The sequence below is a fragment of the Notothenia rossii genome (genome assembly GCF_949606895.1).
Source record: "Notothenia rossii genome assembly, chromosome: 11".
Taxonomy (NCBI): Eukaryota; Metazoa; Chordata; class Actinopteri; order Perciformes; family Nototheniidae; genus Notothenia; species Notothenia rossii.
The window spans coordinates 40,198,420-40,224,894 of record NC_136910.1 but is presented as its reverse complement, the minus strand read 5'-3'; the positions used below and the strand labels follow the sequence as shown (position 1 = coordinate 40,224,894).

At 39.7% G+C, this 26,475-nt stretch overlaps 1 protein-coding gene across 2 annotated transcripts; it reads right to left on the bottom strand.

Moving 5' to 3' along the window:
- Positions 1–1,595: 1,595 nt before the first annotated feature.
- Positions 1,596–25,779, bottom strand: pi4kaa (phosphatidylinositol 4-kinase, catalytic, alpha a). 2 transcript variants are annotated; one of them, XM_079659411.1, is made up of 54 exons: positions 25,572–25,779; positions 22,655–22,771; positions 22,474–22,567; positions 22,228–22,316; positions 21,564–21,636; positions 21,239–21,486; positions 20,709–20,775; positions 20,460–20,608; positions 20,297–20,362; positions 20,111–20,207; positions 19,807–19,998; positions 19,612–19,712; positions 19,107–19,236; positions 18,889–19,018; positions 18,701–18,796; positions 18,433–18,616; positions 18,191–18,291; positions 17,453–17,621; positions 16,876–16,926; positions 16,463–16,571; positions 16,241–16,377; positions 16,021–16,154; positions 15,830–15,912; positions 15,682–15,752; positions 14,914–15,038; positions 14,749–14,830; positions 14,583–14,666; positions 14,377–14,466; positions 14,126–14,245; positions 13,703–13,795; positions 13,383–13,539; positions 13,144–13,271; positions 12,890–13,048; positions 12,634–12,785; positions 12,330–12,437; positions 11,702–11,922; positions 10,785–10,940; positions 10,033–10,112; positions 9,731–9,930; positions 8,238–8,325; positions 7,970–8,137; positions 7,828–7,881; positions 7,599–7,719; positions 6,871–7,000; positions 6,713–6,783; positions 6,266–6,338; positions 5,981–6,161; positions 5,790–5,894; positions 5,216–5,341; positions 4,923–5,043; positions 4,651–4,810; positions 4,368–4,457; positions 3,834–3,917; positions 1,596–3,718 (listed from the first exon to the last, which is right to left on the bottom strand). In XM_079659411.1, the coding sequence occupies exons 1-54, from the start codon at positions 25,668–25,670 to the stop codon at positions 3,667–3,669; spliced, it is 6,366 nt and encodes a 2,121-aa protein (XP_079515537.1). In that variant the 5' UTR covers positions 25,671–25,779; the 3' UTR covers positions 1,596–3,666. The 2 variants fall into 2 exon arrangements, with proteins under 2 accessions (XP_079515537.1, XP_079515538.1); XM_079659412.1 differs by having other exon boundaries at positions 11,795–11,922.
- Positions 25,780–26,475: the final 696 nt, after the last annotated feature.

Sequence of the window (26,475 nt, the reverse complement as noted above, 5' to 3'; positions counted from 1 at the left end):
CAAAGCGAGAGCTGTGTCCGTGTCCTCGGCAGTAAGTCGGACCCATTTCAGGTGAGGGTTGGCCTCCGCCAGGGCTGCGCTTTGTCACCAATCCTGTTTGTAATATACATGGATCGGATTTCGAGGCGTAGTCGTGGGGGAGGGGGTCTGCAGTTCGGTGGACTAAGGATTGCACCACTGCTTTTTGCAGATGATGTGGTTCTGATGGCTTCATCGGTCTGCGACCTTCAGCACTCACTGGATCGGTTCGCAACCGAGTGTGAAGCGGCTGGGATGAGGATCAGCACCTCCAAATCTGAGGCCATGGTTCTCAGCAGGAAACCGATGGACTGTCCACTCCAAGTAGGGAATGAGTCCTTACCCCAAGTGAAGGAGTTCAAGTATCTCGGGGTCTTGTTCTCGAGTGAGGGAACAATGGAGCGTGAGATGGGTCGGAGAATCGGAGCAGCGGGAGCGGTACTGCAGTCTCTTTACCGCACCGTTGTGACGAAAAGGGAGCTGAGCCAGAAGGCAAAGCTCTCTGTCTACCGGGCCATTTTCGTTCCTACCCTCACCTATGGTCATGAAGGATGGGTCATGACCGAAAGAACGAGATCGCGGGTACAAGCGGCCGAGATGGGTTTTCTCCGCAGGGTGGCTGGTGTCTCCCTTAGGGATAAGGTGAGAAGTTCGGTCATCCGGGAGGGACTCGGAGTTGAACCGCTCCTCCTTCGCGTCGAAAGGAGCCAGTTGAGGTGGTTCGGGCACCTAGTTAGGATGCCACCTGGGCGCCTCCCTAGGGAGGTGTTCCAGGCACGTCCAGCTGGGAAGAGACCAAGGGGTAGACCTAGAACCAGATGGAGGGATTATATCTCTTCTCTGGCCTGGGAGCGCCTTGGGATCCCCCAGTCAGAGCTGGTTGATGTGGCCAGGGAAAAGAAAGTTTGGGGCTCTCTGCTGGAACTGCTACCTCCGCGACCCGACCACGGATAAGCGGGAGAAGATGGATGGATGGATGGATTCTTTCTCCAATTCATTATTCTGGTCTGAATTATGAGAGTAAAAAAATACTAACTTTGATTTACGGGCTGAACAAATATAATCTTTAACATTAACTATAGTGGAAGTTATTGATCATTTGAAGGGGCATTTATGAAAATCCTAATTTATTTATTCTTAATATACAATAAAATATAATTATTATCTCCATTAACTCTGGGTTTTCCTTGGGAGTTTTTCTTTGTCCAATGTGAGGGACAGAGGGGGTCATATTCTTTACAAACTGTAAAGCCCCCCCCCCCCCGAGACAAATGTAACGTTTGTGATATATGGATAAACTTTGATTGATTGATTTATTATTTTAATTTGCATACCTTTCTCTAAGATACAATTAAATGTGATTGAAACGTGATAAGAATCCCTTGGTAGCCGACTCCACCGCATACATACCAGATTGCCTTAAAACAAAAAAACATTTTATTTATATATTTAGCATTTAGTTTCTTTATGGGTTGAAAAATGAACCCAACTTCTTAAAAAAAAAACTCTAATCCGCTGTGGAAGTTATTTTGAGCTCATGACAACAAGGCAGAGAACAAAGGAGTAACACACATCAGTGATTTGAAATGTTTACACATTTAATCTGGAAAGAAGACATTTTCACATATTATCAGAACAACAGAGGTGATTAATCTGAACCGTCAATGATGTCGCCACAAACTGAGCAAATACAAACAAAAAATGCACACACATTTATATATTACATATCTGATTGAGATACGGGATGACTAACTCATTTAAAATACAGCAACTCAAGAATAAAATCCACTACATTGAAATGGCTTCATAAAGAGTTTATCACAGCAGCCTCTTTAACTCTTTTACAAGCCATTAAACAAGTACTTGCGTTTACGTCGATTCTGCAACGACACTAAGACAGACAGAGAAACACTTCTCACGATGGAAGGAATTATAGCGAGTTCATTTGTTGAGCATATAACACACAAGTACAGTATCAATATACATCAATATATTGCATAAGGTTAGGGTTTTTGTCAAGTATTACTACAGTTGTGTTTCTACCTTAGGTATATGAGAAATGGCTTTTAAGGTATAATCATCGTCTGCAGCGGTAAAAGCAAGATCATCCAACAAAACTCCAAACCCAAGTGATTCAATATAACTCAGATACACAAAGGAATGTTTCCAAACAGTTACATGTTAGGAAAATGTTTCTGACACATTTCATAAGACAAGACATACATGTGATTAGCAGTCAGTGGGTTCCTGTTCTGCCGTCAGCTAGCTAATCTGCCGAATACAATCTATTCATTGTTTGGTCTATAAATGGTCTATAAATATCAGAAATTCGTTTTTCATCCCAGTTTCTCCAGATATTCAGTTTAATATGAGATAAAACTGAGAAAAAAAGGGAACGGCTTCATATTTGAGAAGCTTGAAACAGCATTTTCTGACTTTTCTATAGGACAAATTACTTCAACAATTAATAGAGTTTGAAAATAGTAGACATTTACTTTTAATTTAATTGACAAATGTACTGTTGCAGCTTTACTCTATCCTCATGTCCTTTTCCACAACAGGAACTTAACATGAAGCCACAGGTTCTGCTTTCCTCTTCTGTTCTCTACACTTGTCCTTCCTTTTAGCGCTGCTTAGAAACAGAGCATTTGAAATGTATTTTTGAAGAGGTATACCCATAACAACCCAGTTTAAAAAACACAGTGGAAACAAAAAGCAGGACCTTGCACCAAAGCCGTACAGGTTCCTCAAACTGCAGGTCGTCAGTCATCAGATTCATGTAGTGGAAAATAAACAATCTCTACATAACTGAAACAAAGCAAAAGCTAACATTTTGATGTGAGACACGACTGGCTTTGAGGGTTATCTTCAAAGCAGCACAGCTATTATAATCTTCTGATTAATAAGTTATTCACATACACTCTACAAGTTCCACATAAATCACAGAAAACTAGCTGCGATGTTGATTTGATCTACAGGAAATATTCTACAGTACGTACTACAGCATAATTACATTTGATTCTCTAAATACCAATTGTATTCCTAAAAACTACTGTTAGATTAAATGCAGAGTAATTCTGGATCTGTCTACCAGCTTTAGTATTCTACTAAATCAAACATAATGTGATTACAGAATCAGTTGATTCAAATGCAGATTGCTTTGTCTCTAATTTATAATCTCTATTTAAGCTTGTGATCATAGGCAGGAGAAGCCGATGAAATACTGGGATTTATAAAGTGCATAAAAGTGGATAACAGCATAGTAACAATTGATCACAATGATGATTAGAGCTGCTTTGACAAAAACTTCTTCCTCCAGTGTGACAGTTAGTGTTAGAAACAAGCAACAGCATCAAGAAGAAAATACTTAAAGGGTGGTTTAAATACCTGTTTTGGTAAAAGTTGTTCATTGTTCTTTAGTCTCAAGTTGAATGAAGACGTACTTTAAAACACAGAAGTACAATATAAAATCCGACAACTTAGAGTATGCTGAATAAAATCAGAGCTTTAGGATACAAAGTGCCATATTGTTGTTTCGGAGTGGAAAATGCATCGCACAGCCTTTTTAAAATCAACCCAAAGAAGGTTTGCATTGCTTGTGTAGAGACGTTTGTATCGGACGGACAGTGGTGGTCCGGCAGAAGTCTTTCAGTAAGGAATTTGGTTCTGGTAATACTGCAGCATGTCGTACGTTTTGCTCCTGATAAAAGAAAAGACAACGGAAGTCATAACATGTTTGAAATAAGACGGCCAGTTTAATGTCTTGTTTTGTTGGTGTTTTGCATAATGTTGATAACATTTAGTATTTTGCTTACCTGCTACTGAGGAAACAGCTTTGGATGACTTTAATGATGAAGGCTGCCGCTTCTTTCTCACTCATTTGAGGGTTAAACCGTCCTCTGATTATAATAAAATAAAATACACATTAATGTTCAATGCTGCGTTCATGGATTTTCTGACCACTAAGGGGCAGCAAAACACGCCGTAAACATAATTCTGGGTGTCAAAATAAAAAAATGAAAGATGAAAACAAAGGTTTCAGCAAAAAATAAGTTTTGTTCTATTGTAACACCTTTGATTCTCTGTATCTTGTTGGTCCCAATCACATTGAGATAAATGCTTAACGCTGCACATATACAGTGCAGTAACAATTATTATAACTGCAGTATTATCCATCCGCTTTCTCACTATTTACTGCACACAAATGTAATGTAAAATAGGAAAGAAGTGGAATTTGCACAATTAGGTCCATTTAATAAAGTGATGTGTGCAACGTTAATAAGTATATAAGTCACCAAGTATACCCCCTATTTTACACACATTTCCCGACATCATACTGTTGGACTCACTTGAGTAATTTGATCGTCTGTCCTCTGAAACATGGCAGTCCAGTGTCCAGCATAAGAGTCACTAGGGAAACCACTGCATCCATGTAGGGTCTTTATGTTCAGAGAAGACACACATAACATAAGATATATTGAAATTTAAACAAAGTATCATGTTGAACAACAATATGAAAGTGAACACTGTTTCCCTTCTTTAACGTAAAAGAAATACAGCTCTTTTGTCCCTTAACAAAGCATATGGAGGACAAACAATCTACAATCCGAGTCCACACTTTTCTTTCCTTACCGTACAGCCAGGTATCCTCTGACACACATCTCCATGAACCATTTGAACGGCGTGGCCTCCATCTTTCCTCCCATGATCATCACCATCTCGTCGGTCAGCTTGATGTCAGGCTCCCAGCCCAGGTTACCTCCAGGAGAGCTCTCAAACATGAAGCCAAAGTCTAAAAAAACAAGGAAGACATGAACAAATCGTGTTTGGAAGAATCTGAAAAGGATGTAACCCCCACAACAACTTAGTCCAGACCTCCATGTCTAAATATCTAAACACTATACCTATGTGGATGAGGTGGCCCTTGCTGTCCAGCATGATGTTGCCGTTGTGTCTGTCTTTGATTTGCAGCAGGAACAGCAACAGGCTGTAGGCGGCCATGCTGCGGATGAAGTTATACCGAGCCTGTGGAAAGAGAAGAGAGAAACAGCCACACCTCGGTTCAATTCTGCATCTTCTTTTGGATCGGTTTTGGTGTACGTTATTTGTCTTAATACTTAATATGATTAGACAGGGTTGACAGTCGTTCATGAACAGTGAGTAAAAGCGTGACTTTGAAAGGTTAAACTCTTTGCACCTTCTGGAACGCGAGGGTGGATTCATCTCCGTACTGGTTGCGGAAGTAGTCGTACATCCCGAAGTCAGTCTGTCTGCCCAGCTGGTCTCTGGACTTGCAGTCTGGGATGCACTCGATCACACCGCACTGAGGGAAAAAAGGTCAGTGAGTAAACAAGTACATATCTACAGTTACAACGTTTTAGCCATCCTTCCTAACAATTATAATATGTTTAACAGTATAATTGTTGAGATATGGGGTTGCAATGACCGGCCAATGACGGATTTTTTAACATCTAGTTTAAGCCATATATCTTTTAACTGCCGAAATCCATTTATTATCAAAATGCTGACAATTTTAACTTACAGTACTTTTAGTTTTACTATGCAAGAATGATTAGGAAATGTTGAGTATTTTCACATTTTGTGATTAGCCAGATTGGTCTTAAGCTGTGTGTAGCAGTGCTGTCATGTTTACGTCATCAAAATGAAAAATAAAAGCTACAACAATAAGTTACAGACTGCGAAAAAATGTAATCGGAAATACAGAGAAGAGAATCATTTATTTTAGTGGATGATTGAACATGAAGTCTTACCCCTGGTGCAGTGGCCACCACTCTGTAGGGGAAAACAAACAGATCCAGGCCCACCAGCTGGAAAATATTCTTAAAAAGCCCAATGATCTGCAGAGCGAGCATATCCTGGAGACAGAGGAACGCAGCAGGGTTACACAAAAGTCAAAGTTTCCTTTATTGAAATATCCCAGGGAATAAACTCAGCGGGCTACCTGTCTGCAGTCGTCTCCCACTTTAAAGATGGCCGCCTGCCAGCAGATCCTGCGTGATCCGTCTGGATTCTCCTCTCCTTCGTCTGTAGAGTCTGTGGGGCAGCGGAGACCCTCCTTCTCCAACTCACTCACTCCACAGCGCTTCACCTTGAACTTGGCCAGATAGGGCGCCTTGGCAGCACTGTGAAGATAGAGAATATATTCCCATGAGATATCAACAATATAGGTCCCGATAAAGTATCATGCCGATTTCATCTGAGGTTAAAGATGCTAAATCTCCTTTACCTCTGCATGGGTGTTCCTGACTTGTAGTCGATGTCCAGCACTATGGCTTCAGGGTTACTTGGTAGGTAACAGCCTAGAAAACACCAAAAGGAGTCAATCACACTTCAATAATTATAATAATAAGTTTACAAAGAAAAATATGTATACAAACAACACAACACAGAGACAGCACCACAATGAAAACATGTAAAGAGAAAATATATTTGATATAGTTGGCAAATGAGCACAAGCTGATTTCTATTAAGATATACAAACATACATTTACCTAATTTGGAGAAACTTGAAAGAATTTGCTGTGGTCTTAGTTTTCTTTCTATTTTTAAATATCTATGAATTATTACACTATAAGACTGTGACCATTAAATATTGTAAAAATGACTACTTAAAACAACATGTGTTAGCAATGTTTACTGATCCATCCAGACTGACTGAGGAGGAGTATGTTACCTGGCTGGACTTTGATATCAGACAGAGCTTTGAGGCAGGCCCGTTTCCTCTCCTCTCCCTTAGGAACAGGCCTGAAAAAAAAAAGATGTCAAGTTAAATATACACCAAAACATCCCGTTGTTTGCTAATGATTTGTAGAGTAATGGTGAGGAATTTACTTGAGGATGGCAGACACGTTGGTGATCTTGTTGAAGAAGTCGAACTCTCTTTGGTAGAAGTCTTTGGCCGGACCCGACAGAGAACCTGTGATCTCCTCCACCATCTGCTCCAACAGCTCCCCGATGTCAGCTGCACATGTTAATGAGGCGGGAATTAATGACATTACACCTACACTTTCACCTTCATTGGATTGAATTATGCCTGATAATGGATTTCTGTTAGGCGGACAATGTTATTACACATAAAAAGAAAAAGGAATTGTTGGAAGGTAAAAATGTTACAGTTCAGAGTGTATTAAAGATTAACAGACACATGGAATTAGGACAAATGGACATTTTTGATCTCAATAACATCACTCTTCATTGATGTATAATGAAGTGAAGTCTGACTAAAGACATGAAGGCCTGCAACACTGCCATTTTAGTGTGTAAAGTAACTGGAGGAAAATCACTAATCAACTAAAAGGGTATCAAGTTACATTACTGTAATAAAAGGTCAGAGTTAATAAGGTTTTTTTCAGCACAAACAGACATGAGGTGCCCAATATTTTTTTTTTTAAATAGCTTGAAGTAACTGAAAATATAAAGTAATACTAAGATCTCAATTTCTAGTATTCAACCTTAGTTGTACACTTAAATCTGGCAATCTGAGGTCTCACTATTGTCAGTGCTGCTGTAAACCACAGTCAAAGCATTAAAGGTCTTTGTGATTTGAACCCTCTACTCACGGTCTTTCTGGTGCGCCTCCTCGTCCATGAAGATGTTGGTCTTCATGTTCCAGATGAACTGATGGGCGAGAAGTTGAGACTTTTGGGCCGCCCACAGGATGTACTCTCTCACATAGCCCATCTGAGCAGGACAGAGCATCAGAGTGTATTACTACTGCTTCATGAAGTATAACGGTTGTTGATTCATTTCAGTCGGCTAACCATTCTAGCTATAGCAGATCATGTTTACCTTGTCATAACGGAGAGCCTGAACAATCTGAGGGATGTAGAACAAGATGGCATCCTAAAAAGAGAAATAAACAAACGTTATATCTGTGAATGCCCTCAAGTTGTATGTCTCTACAGCAGGAATCCACTAGTGTGTGACTTACTGGAGGAAAGGAGCGCAGCACCTTCACCCCGTACTGAGCGGTGAGAGGATGAGGAGGGTACATGCTGCTGAAGTACGACAGACCAGTGGGCGGGTCTGTTGGAGCCCAACACAAGATGTGGCTCAGCTCAGGAGAGTCTGCATCGATAGTGTGCCACGTCACCAGGAACTAGGAAGTAAGGAGAGTGAACGAAAATATTAAATTAAAACATAAAATACACAATTTCAGAAGCTTAGCATCTGAGCTATACTGGACTAAGTGCTGTTACCTTGACAGCCTCAGGGACATCACTGACGGCTCCGGGGTCAAGTCTCACCAGCCGGGTCACTTCAGCAACAATAGCGTCATTCTTAAACCTGGGAACCAAGCAAACAAGTAAATCATCTGGATCAGGTAGGAGATTGACCTTTTTTCAGTGGTTGGAATTCAAAAAACGATATAACTGTTTCTGAACGGAAGCCGATGCGGTCACAAGTGTCAGGATTATTGTGTTATGTCACGTTTTGTATGTCTTGTTTTGGGTGTTTTGCTGTTCTCCCTGTCATGTTTTCCTCCTTGTATATTGTCTGGTCCTTCTTCCTGTGTTTTTCACCTGTCGTTAGTTTCCCTGGTGTGTCTAGTTGTCTGATTGTGTTCACCTGTTGCTCTTGTGTTTCTCCTCCCCTGCCCAGCTGTTTCTCGTCTTGTGATTACCCCTCCCTGTATTTAGTCTAGTCTCTTCCTGTGTTCAGTGTTGGTTCGTCTTTTGTTTGTGACTGAGTTCACCGGTGAGTGTTCTGTTTGGTCCAAGTTATTATTATTTTATCCTTGAAATAAAGGCATTTTCAGGGTTATCTGCATTTGGGTCCTGCTTCCTTCACTCAACCGTAACAACAAGTGACAAAGAAAAGCGTTGAAGTGCAACTGTTATTCCAATGAGGTACACACATAAGAACATTTCATTCAAAATGACATCCAAATTAAATTATAGTGGTAAAACAATTAAAAAAGCTTGGTTTAAAGATTTTATATTTTATCAGAATATACTGTATTCCCTAAAAAGGTTTAGTGAACATTATCCACTTTAAGCTACTAAACGTATTGTAAGTAAGGCTGCAGCTGCAAAACTCCTAAATGTATTGAAGAAACAAATAAATCTATCAAATTTAGTTTTACAAAAGGGAGGAAGAGTTTTTTTCTTTATCGTGTTTAAAAAGTTTGGGAACCCCTGTGTTAGAGAACTGCAGGTTCTAAAAAAGAGGAGGGGGAGCTAATGCCTGCTCAGAATTATACCGGAGAAACAGCTCAATGTTGCCGTGATGAAACGCCATATCATGTTCCAAACCCCATCAAGGATTATTTCTGAAACAGTATGGAGCTCAAATGCTTTTTCTCTTGCTGGTTTACCACAAGGTGAGTTCCTTTTTTTATTTCCTGCTTTTTTACACATACAGTACTCTCTCCAGTGCAGGTTAGCTCTGAGTGTTAGCGATGCTTGCTAATGTAAACAAAGACCATATTACGTCCAAAACACGTCGGGAATTGTTTCTGATAGGGCCGTGGTCTGCATTTCTGATATTACGTCATATTGGACGCAGATCTGGATCAGCTCCGTTGTACCTCCGTTTTTTTTAGATTTGGGTACCGAGGAAAAGAGAGAGGGTTTTGTTTTCTGACACTTTGTGAGTTCCCTGACACACCGGGGACACATATTTATGAATAAAAGACATCGAAAAGTGCATTTTGCATGATAGGTCCCCTTAAAACAAACAGAGTGAGAACCTTGTTGGTAGCTGCATGGCCAGGTAAGGTGCGATGCCCCAGGCCAGGTTCACGTTGTCCTTCCACTGTTTCTCTGTCAGACTGATGTATTTGGACCTCCAGTTGGCGATGCTGGTCTCCACAGATTGCTCCGTTGCGATGGCCAGCTCCTGAGCGGAGAGGGGGTTGTACCACGTGGTCAAACGTTCGATCTCACTGGCCTGGAAACACAGAAAGGGGAACGAGAAAGAGAGCATGAAGACTGGGTGATAAGGAGAAGAGGAGTTAAAAACAATGAATGACATTTATTTTTTCCCCCTCACCAGCAGGGCCAGCAACAGAGTCCTGCGTTTCATGTAGTATTTGTGAAGCTGCGTCCCTCTGTTACTCTTCTTAGACGTGCCTAGGGAACAGAGAATAGTTAGACCATAATGTGGGTTTAAGTTGACTGTATTTGTGTTCTCATGGAATGGGAACATTTCTTTAGTCTTAATCCGGACTCTGTTCCTATCGGAGGTCTAAAGGTTCAATTATCTTTTATTATGGGACAGTCAATGTTGTCCATCCCTTTGTTTACTTTAGGGTCAAAATAAATAATTAAATAAATAAAAACAGTTGCAGTATTTTTCCAATTAATTGTATGTATTGTTATATTTGGTGCTATACAGTTAAGATAACCAGTCTATTTTACAGTTTCCATCGTTAATGCAGAAACCTTTCAAAAAGCTTGTTAAGCTTTATAGTTGAAGTGTTACCACCTGAAAGTGACTGAACAAGTTGCATATCCAGCATATTGCATGCTCCCAGTTTTGAGAGTTAAATGACCAACTTCATCTTATTTATTTAGTTCATATTAAGAGTCTCCACATATTTGTAACACTACAGGTTAAGATAAAACATCTGATACTATGAGATCTTACATATAAATCCATACAGGCATAACCTCAAACAAACAAATAAGACTGTTTAAAAAACAGCAGAACTGAGGTAAGAAAATTGGAAAAGAGTTTGTAACTCATTTTTGGAATCTCTTTCTCTGTAAACATATTGTTCCCATGCTGATCCTAAGCAGTACCTGATTTCTTGGATGCAGTGGACATACCACTGGACAGCGGGTAGGTGTTGATCCAGCCCTGGCTGCTCTGCTGGGAGCGAGCACTGGAGTCCATGCTGCTCCGGAGGTCGGCTGCGTTCATCACCGACAGACTGTTCAGGGACGGGTCCTGATTATCTGTTTTACACGCAAACAGATTCAGTTTGGTCCAGACACAAGCACATGTAGACTCATGTAGTAATTCTCAACAGTGCAAAACGATCATAATATGAGGAGAGATGAGCGAGATGAGTTATCAGTTAGTCCTCTGCTGTTGTGATGGTCATGCGTTTGAAAGCATGTAAGCAGAGCTTCCTTTAAACCACTGATACTGGGTCAGATATTTTTTTGTCTTGTTAATGTGCAGGGGGGCTGGCAGCGAATGACTCTGACCCAGGATCAGCGGTTAGAGGACCCTTCTACCTGAAGCGCTACAATGTGTATGAGAATGAGACCATGTCTTATCTCTGGGTCGTCAGTAATGAAGAGGAGAGGATTTTCTGTGTTGGAAGAAAAAAGCATTTTTATAGCTTTTAATTAATTATTTGGAAGTTGATCAAATCGAGGATTGGAGCAGACGGGTGGGGCTGAGATGATGAATAATCATGCATCTTAACGCAGTTGACAAATTTGAGCTTTTCCTCACAGCTGCTTATTATTCAGGAAATATTGTAAATACAAATTTAAAAAAAGGCACTGAAAATAAGAGGAAGAAAAGAAGTGTAAAACCAACACTGAGGAAAAAACGTTAAAAATGTAAAGAGCTAGGTTGGTAATATAAACCGATAGATAACAGGATCTATCAGCAGCTTTGTGAGGACAAACAGCGTCAAATATGTCACGCGCCATAAGCATGCCCCTGCTGCAGTGCAGTCCGAGCTGCACCGCTTTAGGCTTACTTAAGAGGGAAATCGGAGAAGTGCTGGACACGATAAGCGATCCAAATATCCCGGCAGAGAGCGTGCTCGGGGCCGGGGTAGTACCAAGCTCACCAGGTGGGACCAAGTGGCATGCTGCCAGGTACTTCTTGTCAGATAGGATGCTGGCGTAGAAACGGATTATGATGCAGATGTCCTCGCGGAGATGCTTGTCACCTTGGGTTGGAAACTTCGGAGGGGCGCTGGAGAGTTAGATCATCAATAGTTTATTGAGTGGGATTTTGATTTGCAATTCAATTCTTTTTGAGGCTCTACTTAGGCAAATCAATGCTTTTAGTTATTGGCTAATGTCAGCATGCTAACATACACCCAATCAAAATGCTTACATATCACTGTTTAGCAGGTAAAACAACATTCACCATCTTAGTTTAGCATGTTAGCAAAAAACATTCTTCTTTATATAATTGATTCTTTTGGAATACGGACTATTTTTGGAAACAAGCACTATAAAGAAATCTTCTCAAGCTACTGTGGTATTTGTACTATTCTTTTTAGGTTTTATAGCATATATTATTGTAATTGAAAAAGCCATTACACATGTATTGCATGAAAATATTTGTTGCTCCATAGATTTTGAGTTTGTAGGTACCTGAAGTAATCAAAGGCTGTAGAATAGATCTTCTCTCGGAGCACATTTCTTACAGTTGAATTTGTGAGGACATCAGAGTGGAGCAGAGCCAGTCCCAGAGTCAGCAACCTGAAGTACATAGACATATATAAACAAATCTGCAACACAAAATTCTACACTTTCCATGCAATTAGCACATTGTCTTAAAAAACAAGCTTGTTTTGAAGACCCTTGAAGAATCAACAGACATCAATTGACAGGTAGGTAAAGTAAAGGGATCAGAAAACATACCGACATTATCTTTTAGCTTTTTGTGTTAATGTACCTGAAACGAGGCCCAATGGCAGCTACGTGGCGGTTGAGGCTACTCTTCGCCCCACCGACATTGAGAGACAGGGAGCGTTGTAGCAGACTGCCAAAGATCTCAACCTGATCTGCGCTGGAATACTTTGCAATCTCAAACCTCTGGACTAGAAACTGGAGAAGAATAAAAAAGGTAGGCATGAGAGACAATAAGTAGTGGGGAAGGTCATTTATAAAAGCATGTTATAGTAACCAAAGTGGAATTGCTTTTGTCTGACCTCGATCCATATTTGATGAGGGTTAACGTCTGGAGGGCAGGGGATAGGCTGACTCTCCTCTGAAGCAGCCAGAGGATCAGCCTCCACCTGAGCGTCGGAGAACAAGCCCATCTTAAGCTCCACCGTCATCTGCCACGCTCCTGCCATCTCCCGCATAAACTGTGTAGAAAAGCGATTTTTACTGTATAAAAGCACTATAGAAATGCACTGTCCCAAAGGACACAAAAATGATTTAGAGAAAAAAAGATATATACCGGTACTTCCACTCCAACACGTGCTGCCAACAGCCACTCCCAGCAGGCGATAGCCGTTTCCATGCCGTGTGATGTGAACATCTTGAGAGGAGACCAGCAGAGGTGGTGCAGGAGCTGAGGATCGCATTCTTAAGAAAAATATGGAGAAAGTAGAAGTCAGACAACAAGTCCAGAGCAAAGAAGAACAAAGAGCTGTGCATTTAAAATAAAACATATTAATCTAAGTGAAAATGTAAAACCTTTGGAGCTAATGAGCAAAGCAGCCAGTTTGAACATGGACTCAGTGAAGGCTTTAGGTTGTGCAGATTCTAAAGCCTCTACCATCTGCTTGATCATCATCTGGCTCAGATCGGATTGTCCTCGAACTGCCTCGGAGAAGTTGATCATACCAGATACCTACAGACAAAAGAGAAAGAAAAGAAGATAGAGAAGAAGTGAGCATGTGAAGCGACATTTAAAAGTGTTTGATCAAATAAGTTAATATAATTTGGTGGTTTTAAGACACAGAAAGCAGAGCAGTTAGTTATGAGAAATTGTATGTATGATTTGTTGGTTTTACCTCTCCAGCGTATCTGTTCCTGAGGTTGAGGGAGGCCATGAAGTTGGAGTAGTCCTTCTTCACACAGGCTGGTCTCTCAGTCAGCTGAGTGGTCTACAGGTGAAGCATAAGAAATAAGCATATCAATTGTAATTTATAAAGTAGAAAGAAGGTTAACTTGCCATCATATTTAAGTAACACATTTATTTCTCAAATACATTGTTCTCTTGCTCTAAGTATTCTGGATCTATTTCACTTTATTTTGAGTTAAGTCAAGTACACCTATAATAACTACAAGCCCCCATTAGTGGATAAACAGTGAATTAAGCAACTATTGTTAATGGTGTCCCACAAGGCTCCATTCTTGAGCCATTTTCATTTCTGAAATAAATTATCAATTTGCAGCATTAACAAGTATAAGTACAAGTAAGCTGTATGACTTACCCCCAGTGTGCTGCTCTGTCTGTTGTAACCAGCAAAGTGCAGGATGCTCTCTGTAGCCATGGCCAGGCCCGTGTGCTGGGACAGGCCCGACACCCAGTTCTGATGTTTGTTCAGATACTCCTGAAAAAAACACATAAAGTACAAAGGTGAAAGAATGTTTTGGGCCGCAATGTGAACTTTATTTAATATGAGGCTCTACATGTAGAGATTTCTAGTATTATAAAACTACTTTTTTCAGAAATAAATGTTACCTGGAGGTGGGATTTGGTCACAGATGGCGCCCACTTCATCGCCTCTTTAAGGATCTCTCCACAACGAGCAGCAAAATCCTTCACTATGCTCTACAATTTAAGATACAAAAGCATTAGATACTTTTAGCAAATTGCACATAGAGATGTAGAACATAAGTAAATGCTGAGTTCTTTATAAGCGGAAATCAAGAATAAAGTGTAATTACCTCTCTGGCTTCGTATGTGTCTGGGACGGTGATTCTGTGTGGAGTGTCTGGGATGTCGTAATAAGGTTGGTCCTTGTGAATGTCCTGAAATGCAGCACAAACACCCTTAAGTATAGAGAGAAACTGATTGATGACTGTTGAATAATCCACTTTTAACATCCCTTACTGCACTGAGTGAGAGGGAAAGCGTCTGCAGGATGTCTAACATGGTTCTCAGCACACGGCCACTCCACAGCAAGTGGGGGAAACTGAGGAGAGAAAATAGTGTTGACACTAATGTATATTAAACAGTATTCTGGATATATAGGCATGTGTATTGATGCACTCTCACGTTTCAGCCAGGCCGGACAGATATTTGTCAGCCACTCTGCGGATCCTCTTGTGGATGTGGTTGAAGTTGACCAAGAGGAACTGAGCATGTCGTTCCAGCTCCTCCTCGTGGGCTTTGGTTTTTGGCTGAAAATATAGCATAAATATTAGATAAGTTTGGCTATTTTCTCATTAATTAATTCTTTATTTGTTCTAGAAATGTCCTAATAAGTCTTGTTTTGTTTCAACCAACAGTCCAAAGTTGAATAATGTTTAGAGTACAGTGATAACAGGCAAAAATGGAAAACAATCACATTTGGAAGTACAAGCACATTTTTGCTAGAAAATCCAACATTTTCAAACAAGCTCTATATAAATGTTCTGTCAATTAACTCCTTAGTTAAGATTTACAAGCTTTTTTTTTTTTACTTTCTAAACTGTTAAGACTTTTTTTTACTGTTTTCTTTCTCTCTCATTAAAAAAAATCTGCTTTCCCAGATGTTAACATCTTATACACAGTTTATTTTAAAGCCACAATAAATCAGGTGCAGCTGCAGCAACTTGAATTCATTTTCATTCAGCCCTCCTATATTTGTGCCTCTACGCAGGCAGCGCTTAAAATACCTTATATGAGCAGCAGCATTTTTTTAATGCCAATGGAACAAACCATGTAATCTTAGAAATCCTTAAGTGACAAGTACAAATGCAATTTGACTGTTTAATGACTAAAGAAGAAACACATTCCTCACAGGATACAAGTTTCTTTTCATTGAAAAAACATCTCCCTTACCTTTTCAGCCATCATATGCAGGAAGACCTCAAAAACCTTGTCGCTCACAGCAATGACACACTGCATCATGCCTGGAAGGAATATTTTAAATGTTCATGATTATAATAAGCATGTAAAAGCACCTGTTTATGTTTGTTTTTTTGCTTACCAGATTTATCCTTCTGTATTGCTCTGTCTTCAAAGTATCGAAACATGACCTGAAAGCGTTCAGAGTCCAGAGCACGGAGCATCCTAAAAGGAGAAAACATCACTTATAGAAACGATATACTGCACACTAGAATAATCCCCGAACACCGTGAAGCACATAACCCAATACATATTATAGACATGTTGGCAAACCTCATGTATTCCAATCTATACACAGACAGTAAATATGTGGACATGGCAAAGTCCAGCTTGTTGATGAGAGCAGAAACCTCAGGAGGAGGATCCAGCAGGTTGATGATGGTGCTCCGCAGATCATTCAGTTCCGCCTGAAAAACAACAACCAACCACAAACGTATGAGCACTTGTGTGATATGATGTGTGAGCATATCTGTGCATGATTGTGCTCTCATACCGGAGTGACAGTGTCATTCTTCAGTGCAGAGTTGTACTGGAGCTCTGAGCGTAAAGGTTCCCCGCTTGGAAAAGTGAGCAGGGGTGATTTGGTTGCAATCTCACAAACTCCCTCATACCATTCCTCCGGCCACAGACCTGAAGATTTCAACAGAAGCAACACGTGATGCTGAAGTAAGATATAGTCGATTATTATTAATGTATATAATGTATTTTATTGTACCTGAGCCCTCAACAGCAAATCCCATGACAACAGAGTAGAGCCAGAAGTCCCTGAAGAGCTTCTGCAGACGCGGCTTTGCTTCTTTAATTGGTTGCAACCTCTTAGTCAGCTAACAGCAGAGGAAGAGAGAGAATGGATCTGAGCGGTTGTTAAGGTACAGTATATTCAAAGCTGAAGAGCATTGCTGGTAGAGTATTATATAAGTTACAAAAAAAGTGGAACAAGTTGACTTTTTTGGGGCTTTTTGCCTTAATTGATAGTAACAGATTAAGCGGAAATAGGTTGAGGGGGGACTACATGCAGCAAAGGGGGAAGGATCCAATTCAACTTAAAAAGGGAATATGTAGTAACATGGTTAATAAACAAGTGTGATTAAAGCTCAACATTTTGGACATTTTATCCAGAACACTTACCACTGCAATAACTGGAACCAAGACACCAAGGTTCCCAGCACTGCTTGATGCCTAAAGAGAAAAGGAAGGAATCTAAGTGTCAGTATGATTCTACTAAAAGTACTTTCTACAACAAAAGCATGCATACTTTACACAAGCCTCAAGGGGCATGCAATCCTACTTCTCTCCCTGCAATCTCTGTCTTTATAATAAATGTCGCTATTCATATATAAAGATGAGATGATGTAATTGCCTCGTTCATCATGGCAGTTAAATCATTGTTTATATTCTTGTTCAGTTGATCACTTTATTGATAGTTGACGGCAGAGACTTGACAGGAAATGGCATGCAACAAAAGGTCCCCAGCTGGAGACGAACCAGAGATGCTGATGTTAATGGTTGGCTCATTAAACCCTTAAAAAACAATAATTTAATTTTGGAAATGTATTGGTAATGTTCTAGCTGGAATAAATGTTGACATGCTCTCGACCGGCTGCAAAGGTTATGTTAAGATCATCTTTTCTCCTGGACTTTTACCGCCCTGAGCCAACACTGCAGTCTCATTGCTGCGGTGTGTGTAGATGTGTGTGTGCTCTACCTTCAGAGCCGGGCCTTTGTCTGGCGCTCTCTCGCTGGCTCTCTTCCCCTCTAAGCCCAGTTGGACAAAGAGCTCCAATAGGTTGACAAGAAGCTCGTCCACCATCTGCTCCGCCTGCAGGTTCGCTGCTATGTTACCCAGAGCGTTTATCACAGCCAAGGAACAGTGTCTGCAAAAAAGAAAAGGAACATGACATTTACTAGACTTTCATGACAAACTGTGAATAATGCTCGACTATATGAGGATGAGAATATTCTTCCACTTTACATTCCCCTAGTTTATACAAACCACATTTTAGTAATGGTTAGAATATATATATATATATATATATATATATATATATATATATATATATATATATATATATATAAATATAAAAGTGTCAAATCATCAAAATTGAAAAAAAGTAGACAATGTCTTGTGTTTTTGCTAGAAAACAATACATTTTCGAATAATTTGCAGATTAACGTTCTGTCAATAACTTCAGTTCCACTTTTTACCGAGTTTCTTTCTCTCTAATGAAACAGTGCTGCTTTTCCCAGAAGTAAAATATTGAAAAACAGTTGCCTCTGCTGCAGCAGCTACTTTACTGTGTGCACACAGCAACATTCACTTACAAGAATCTCAACAAATGTGATTAATACTCAACTATGAGGATTACAATATTCTCCCACTTGTGCATCACTTGCTTATGTAATCAGAAGGATAACAATTGTGTCAGTTAAGATTTTAGGTCACCTGTATCCATGGTCCTTGTAGTCTTTGTTAGAGTAAACCATGGAGCTGGCTTTCACACTGATCTGCTGGAACAGATTCCACACTTCCTGGTAGATGTATTGCTAAGATGGAAAAAAAATCAAGTTATGAGGTTAGAAACATTTAACGTTAAAAAGGTATAGAATCAGCTGTTAGCTATATCGATGTTTTATCTTCAGGGTAAGGTCTGTTTTCAAATAATTAATAAAGAAATAACTCCTTACATTGCCAGTGATGACCATGCAGCCTAGCTGGTCTACGATGAGGACGTCGAGCTGTGAGGGAGGCTGACAGAACTTCTGCTGCAGGATCTGGAGGATGGGCTCCATTACTCTGGGGGTGTCCCGTAAAGCCACAGCGATGTGACCCAGAGCCCTGATGGTGTGGTCTGGGATCAGGTGAGCATCCCTGAGGAAGGGAGGGGAACATCTGTAAATACACTCTCAAAGGAAGACTTTTCATGCTCTACAAAGTCAGTATGATATGACTTACTTATCATTCTCCTGATAGATGTAGAGACGGTTAGACAGGCTGGCGAGAAAAGCTTCTACGATGACATTATCCATAGTGAGTCCGGCTTTCAGGCACCTGAGAACAGAGAGAGAGATAGGTAACATGTGTGTGGATACCAGTGTGTGTGTGTGTGTATATGCTGTACAAGTGTGTGTGAGTGAATTCACCTGCAGATGTTATCGATGGAGATATCCCGTAGCTGCTCGTACATGGAGGGCTGGCTCTTCTTGCTCGAATTTGTACTGAGGGTTGACTGGGAATGTTCGTTGGTCACATGGATCTTTATCTCACCAGTCCCTTCAAATTGTTTAGGATTTGGTGAGTAAACGTTGCAATGGAGATAATACTGCAAGTGATTGGTGGAGCTGTGAGTTTATTGTGTTACCTTGAGCGCACTGGGTGTGGTATTTGTACAGCTTCACCAGGACAGGAGAGGGTACCACCAAGAAGTCTCTCAGGGACATGGTGACAGAGTGGGCCACCACCGGAAAGCGCTCACACAGACGACCCAGGCCCTGAAGACACAGACATTTGTGTCAATTTGTGAACGAATGAACAACTATGGTTCTACTGCATCCAGGCTTTGAGAAAAACGATATACCTGGAGAAGGTTGCAGCAACATTTTGTAATTTTGAACTTTTAAAGCTTAGTTTTACCCAATATTTAAAACGGCTAACATGTAGATTACTTGTTTCTTTACATTTACACCCAATTACTGCCATATGTTAAAAAAGGTTGTGTAGCTAACTAAAGCAACTGTGTAAACTGTAAAAGTGAAGATCTGGTGATATATCATGCAATGTGTGATCCATGGATACAGGATGTGTAATAACCAAGACTAGATTAGAATGACAGAAACCTTTTTGTTTAACAAGCAGTTAATGGTTACCTGTAAGCAGCAGATGAGAAGTGGCATGTGAGCGATGATGACTTTACTCGACGTCTTGGACTGCAGCTTCTCTGATAGTTTGGTGCAAAGGTTCTCAGCTCCTATTGATATGAAATATATAGACAGAAAACAGATGAAAATTGCTGTAATGATTTCCTTGACAGTTACATTCGGTCTGAAAAGGAGATATTTGACCTTGCTCTTCAGTCACTGCCCACACCATGAGGTCCACACAGGCAGCGTTGGCCTGGCAGCGCAGTTTGAGAGGGCTCAGTTCACTCTGGAGATACTCAACATCATGCAGGATCCTCTGCAGCTCCGACTGGCTGCTGCTGAACTGCTCCAGCACAAAGTCATGAACCTCCTTCACATAGTCTGTCTGTAGGTCTGGGAACACAACCAATAAAACATGATTGCTGATGGACCCATTTAAAAACGAGAAATATGTCGCTAAATGTTCAAAACGTTTGAAAAAGAGTAAAAAAACTGGATTCTTTACCTTTTAAATTGTAAAGCGTGTCTCTTAGCATTTTGAAAATGGCTACATACAGAGGATCACTGAAGGTTTTGTAGTACAGATGAAAGCCAGGATTCAACTGCCAAGAAATTAGCAAAAATGTATTAATGAACCAAATGTATCAAGAAAACAATAAGTACACAAGTACAAGTGATTTAAGAATCATACCTCTATAACTTCTGCCAAGGCGTCATCCAGTGTTTTTAAAAATGTCTCAGAGACAAAATGTTCAACCTATTATAGAGAGAGACAAGTTAATGAAATTCCACTTTTTATACATTACTTGGGACTGAATTTTATTTGAATCAATTGCATATTTTCTGCTGCTAACCATGTGAAGGGTCTGTTTGAGCATATCCAGAGGGACATGAAACTCTCCGGAGCTGCTTCCAGTGAAAAGAGGGGAGACGGAGAAGCTGGAGCTGATGGTGGAGAAGTAGTAGTCAGGGTCCACTGCGCTGCCATCAGGGAGGTATGAACCTGAAGAGGGAAGCAGAAGTTTTTAAAACAGCTTCCTCAGAGAGTCACTGATGGTTCCTGAAAGCCCAACGGCCTCAAACACTTCTGCTCAGGTACTGACCTTCAAAGTACTGTGCGGAGGGGTCAGAGGGGGAGATCGGGGTCAGACAGGCTCTCTCTGGACTGGCCTGAAAACACACAAAAAACAGTATGTAATTATCTAGGCCTAAACAATTTACATAATTATAATATTGTTTTATCTTTAGAACTTTTGAGGAAATAAAATCCTTTTAGCCATATTTATTTTTAACGTTGTTCATTGTATGTTTTGTTAATTTATTTGCATATAAATTGCATATACACTTAATTAGAAGGAGGACGAGAAAGTCTTGATTTTCAAAAATGTTCAAATACACTAACGGATAGTGAATAGGCATTCAGATTAACCAATAAACAAAACCATCCAACAGCCTAACATCTGCCACAAGGGTATTGTCATATATGTATTTTTATCAATATATGAAAATTCAATTTTTTAAATAATATGTTCATCATCAATTTTGGTATATTCTGACACCATAATTGGAAAACATATAGCTTTTTAGGGGTTCGGTTAAGTTTGTTCCTTTACTTTTTCCAAATGATTTCTACCTGCTGACTGGAGCCTTTGCGCCTCAGAGTGTCTCCCTGACACACCGACAGTAAAGAGCTCGGCATGATGGAGCGGAAGTCATTGAAGGAGCGCCGGTGCGGTGCATCACTTTCATCCGCCGTAGCCGGGAGAGGAGCAACCGGTCGGGGGAACAGCTTGGACAGTAACGGCTCATCAGTGTTGCTGTAGCGGCCAAAAGCTCGAGCAACACCCAGCAGGGTGGGCACAGTGTACCTGCACAGGTATTCTGTACAGAAAAGAGTCATGGAGGTTAGAACATTAGAAATGATAAGTAGAATACAAAGAAGGCAGGATATGTGGCACCTTTATCGTGAACTTCTGGATTCTTGCAGATATCTTGCAGGATCTGCATGATGTCCATGATCGCCTCCAGAATCTGTCAAAGATGATACAAAGATATCATATACTCTGCCTCAACCATGCATATCAACATTTAAAGTTTTCGATGTCAATATGGAAATCTCTTTTTTTGACAAAACCAATATTAGGCTCAGCAGAAAGCTCTTTTGTTACAAAATGTTTTCCTCTATGTCCCAAAGAGAGTCTATCCTTGGTGGCTGCCGTAAAGGAGAGTTACACAAAGAAGAATGGTTGAACTCCATCCACTGCAAAGTTGATAGAAAGAACCAAGGTTGTTTAACTTAAAGAAGTACAAGATTACTTTTTTGCAGAGATTTGCAAGGAGATGTTCCCATGACTTACTCCTTCACAGCATGAACAATGCAAGACACACACACACACACACACACACACACACACACACACACACACACACACACACACACACACACACACACACACACACACACACACACACACACACACACACACACACACACACACACACACACACACACACACACACACACACACACACACACACACACACACACACACACACACACACACACACACACACACACACACACACACACACACACACACACACACACACACACACACACACCTGTCCTCGTAAGGTTTCATCACGTTGGGCAACATCTGACAGTAGTGTTACCAGACCAAAGGTGAAGTTCTCCGCGACAGGAAGGGTCTCTGCAAGACAGGAAGTGCACCAAATATTTAAAAAACAACGCCCTTAAAAATTGTATTCAGTCATCCATATCTCAAGTATATTGAATAACACACAATTAAAGTGAATCTTATGTGCTTTATATTTAATAATGTTGCAAAATCAGAGGTGTATCATTACCCCTTCCTTTGCGCTCTGAGCTCTCTTCAATCCACTGAACTTTAGGAAGCCCTTTAAGCAACCCAAGAAGGTAGGGGACAATAGCATCTTTGTGCTGCAACAGAAGTATTGCATAGGAAGTTATACAGAGATACTAGGACACCAATACAGTAGTAGAGAGGTAAGTAGGAACTAGGTTTACCTGCAGGTTTGACTCAACCAGAAAGATGCCCAGAGCAATGACAGCATCTCTCCTCCTCTCATCCAGCTGGAAGACTCCTCTGTAGTCTGTGGGGCACATGCAATGTAGCTTCTGTACCTGTGAGAGGAATACATTACAATTATTCAAATGAGCTGTAAGCATCAGCTATGGACAACACACTATTTGAAAATTGCAGTGCATTATTTATCTCAGCTTAATGAATTGCACACTGCTAGGTGCCATTAGTGATAATGATTTTGATTCCCTGAATATGCAGCAGGAACTGAGCCAAGTCTGCCTCTGGCATTAATTAACCTAATGCCAAAGGGCTGAAGCTATGAGGGATTTATACACCTTCAAATACAGAATAGGATCTCTAGGTCTTGAATGTTTTATTCAGTATGCAATGTAGAGTATATTTAATTAATGCTGTTAAAGGATGAAGAACATTTGTGGAGAATTTACATTTGACTCAAAAGCTAAATCTCAAAACGGTTGTTTTTCAGTCCTAAAACAGTAATAAAATGCTATGTGTTTTGACAGCAGCTAAGATCTTCACTGAGCCAGGGAAACTGTGCTTAATGAAAGTAGTGTATAGTCAAATACAACATGTTCTTAAGGTACCAAAGGGCATTCTCGCACCCAGTGAAAGAAGGGTATTGTTCAGACAATCTGGTCTATGCACTTATAACATTCAGAAACTTTACATTCCACACAAGCATTGGACTCAAACAGTCAATATATTAACTAAGTTAAGCCAAATTAAGGATTTGCTGCAATTAATTGTCATATTTGATAGTTAAATAAACCTTTGGGAGGATTTAGACTAAAAAAACAAGCAGTCTCTTTAGATTCTGGGTAATTATTAACTTTTACGCTTTTCTAATATATTAAAGAATAAACCCATGAGTGATTTATGGCAAATAAAAATGTATTTTAAATCAACTATCAAAATTATTATTGCAGCAAAACATACTGTAAGTCTGATTAATGGTGGATGCTTTAAACTACTCCTGTAAGTGTGCTTCTGCAGACCACTAGAACAAGCACATTTCAAAAGACCTTACATAGACAGAAAAATCAGAAAGGCAAAGTCCACTTTCACAATAATTCACTAAACTGCCTGCTCACTGTATTACTGCTACCACAGCTCTTTCATTAGAAGATAGACTTCCTCTTTAGCTCAAAACATTTCCCCATTTTAAATCTCAGTGGGTGTGTGGTCAAATCACTCCAATTCCTGTCTGCTCTTTTGTTGTGAAATATTTCCCAGGCTCATCATAATCCCTGAATACAAATCCTAACCGCCTGACTGAGTTACATAGTTGCCCTATTATTCCAAATAAGTTTAGTTTCAACAGTACTTCCAATACACAGAAATACATCTAATTTACTTTTAAACCCTTCATCTAAAATATGTTGTGAGAAGAAATGATTACATCTTCTGGGTGGGACTTCAAGTTGGTTGCCTCCCTTTTGTGATTCCTTAGTCTGCATGTCATGACTTCATAATACATCTTCCTTTATGTCTTTAAATGATGACAGTAATATAGAGGTGATACTTCCTCTTTGTCATTGCCAGATGAACCTGTTTGGGTGGGGTCTCTGCTGTCGCTAGAGATCACAGCATTATTTTATTTCATGTTTATTTAAGTTTACATAGAAATGCAGGAAAAGGTTGATATTGTACATTAATGTTGACATTCCCAGACCAATATGAAAGTACTTAAATTACCAAAAAGAAAGTGACACACAGTGTTCTGGGACTTGTGGTTCCCCAGGGCAGCTGTCTGATTGGTGGTCCTCTGGTTAGAACTCTTCTCATCTACTATTGATTGCTTCAGTGAAAGCACATTGACTGCTTCACTTTGTCACGCGAAAATGCTGCAATTAGTTTAATGGATACATTGATTCACCCTATAGCGATAAGCAATACTTTAGCACTAATTGGTTCTTTGTTTGGGGACAAAAAATGTTTTTGACACCTGAAGTAAACACTGCTCTTGCTTTTGAACCTAAGGACATCACTCCAACTGAATTATTTGGTTTTACAATAAGTAATATTGGACACCATGCTGAATGACAGTATGTTTCTAGAATCAAAATAGTAATGAAAATTACCCTCAGCTTAAAATCGAATATTAGATTCATACTTGTTTTTTCCAACATGGAATAATCTCATCATTTTGATGATAAGTAATTTGACTGTTTGGCATTAAAAAATAGTGAAACCACGCTATCCTAAGACACATTTATTTGTTTCTATACATTTCTGTGTTAATGACACTTTGTTATATTAGTATCTTAACTCTGTGCATGACATACAGTACAATTACATGTGATCCAATAACCTCCTTACAAACATTTTAACTTTATCTATCTTTTATTTAGTAATGAATTGGTCTTTCAAGTCATTTTCTAATGGATTATTAGTTTCTTGATGTTATGCAGAAAGAATAAAAAACATTATGAAGATCTGTGTTATACAACTTGTGTTGACAGCTTAATGAATATGAACTATTACATAAAATTACAAAGGAATAAGTGTACACCTTATGGAAATGTGAGCTTTCCTTCCTGTTAAGGATCGTACACATCAAGCTTCCTGTTAAGGATCGTACACATCAAGTCTTAAACCAAAGAGAAGATTAGCTAAAGGTTCAAAACAGCTAACAGTTAGCCGACGTTAGCCACCTCTGAAGTCAGTTATAAGTGCTACTGTGTCGTCTTAAATCAGAAAATGGCAACGTAATACATACACTAGGAAACTGCTAGACATGTTAACTGTGGTTTTTAAATCAAAAATCACATAACCCCATTAGAGAAGCGAAGTTAAGAACAGGCCTTTAATGTCAAAGACTCTTGACAGGTATTAGCTTGAAACTGTCGTTAGCTACCGGGCCACGTATAACGTTACCTTTTCTAGCGGGGCCTGCCTGTGAGCTGCCAACGACCGAGCCAAAGACAAGACGGTGTTGAAGTAAAATCCTCGGCTTCCCCCTCCATTGAGAGCCATGTTTAAAGATGCCTTAATACCGCCGCCACATGAAAACAAACATCTTCTTTCATTCGTCCGATTCAAGGAGGAGAACGCTGCACTGACAACTACGGCAAGCGCAAGGTACTAAAAAGCGCAAAGCAAGGTCACAGAGGAAACATACAAGGAGCTAGTGATGGAGAGCATGGCTAAGAGAAGAAAAACAGTGACAATTAAAGTATTATGCTACATTTACTGGACACAAATACCTAAATGTAATTTGTCGTGACTAATAATTTCAACTAGGTATTTCTATTTTAAGTTACTTCATATTTCTCCTTCACTACATTTCAGAGGCAAATAGTGTACCTTTTACACCATTACATTAATTTTAAAACTTGTCTTAAACAGATCGATATTATAAATACAACACATAATCAAGAAATACATTTAAATTTATTATTAGATTAAGCTACCTTAAAGTCTGTGAAGGACTTAAAATGAGCTCCACCTTTACCAGCTGCAACATTAGGCAAGGCAAAGCAGCTTTATTTGAACAACATTTCATACGCTGGGTCATTTAAATCGCTTTCAAGCATAATCAAAAATATAAGATTTACAGTAAAAAATACAGTTCCATTAAACTAAATCTACATTATACTAAAATAGAGTATTATTGCTAATATAGTATTGTTTTTTGAGTAGTATTTGTTCTTGTATTTTGGTAGGATTTTAAATGATGGGATTTTATTTATATATTTGTAACAGTCTTTTTACACTGTAGTATTGCTACTCCTTAAGTTAAATATCTGAGTACATGTTCCACCCCTGCTAGGAATAAGTT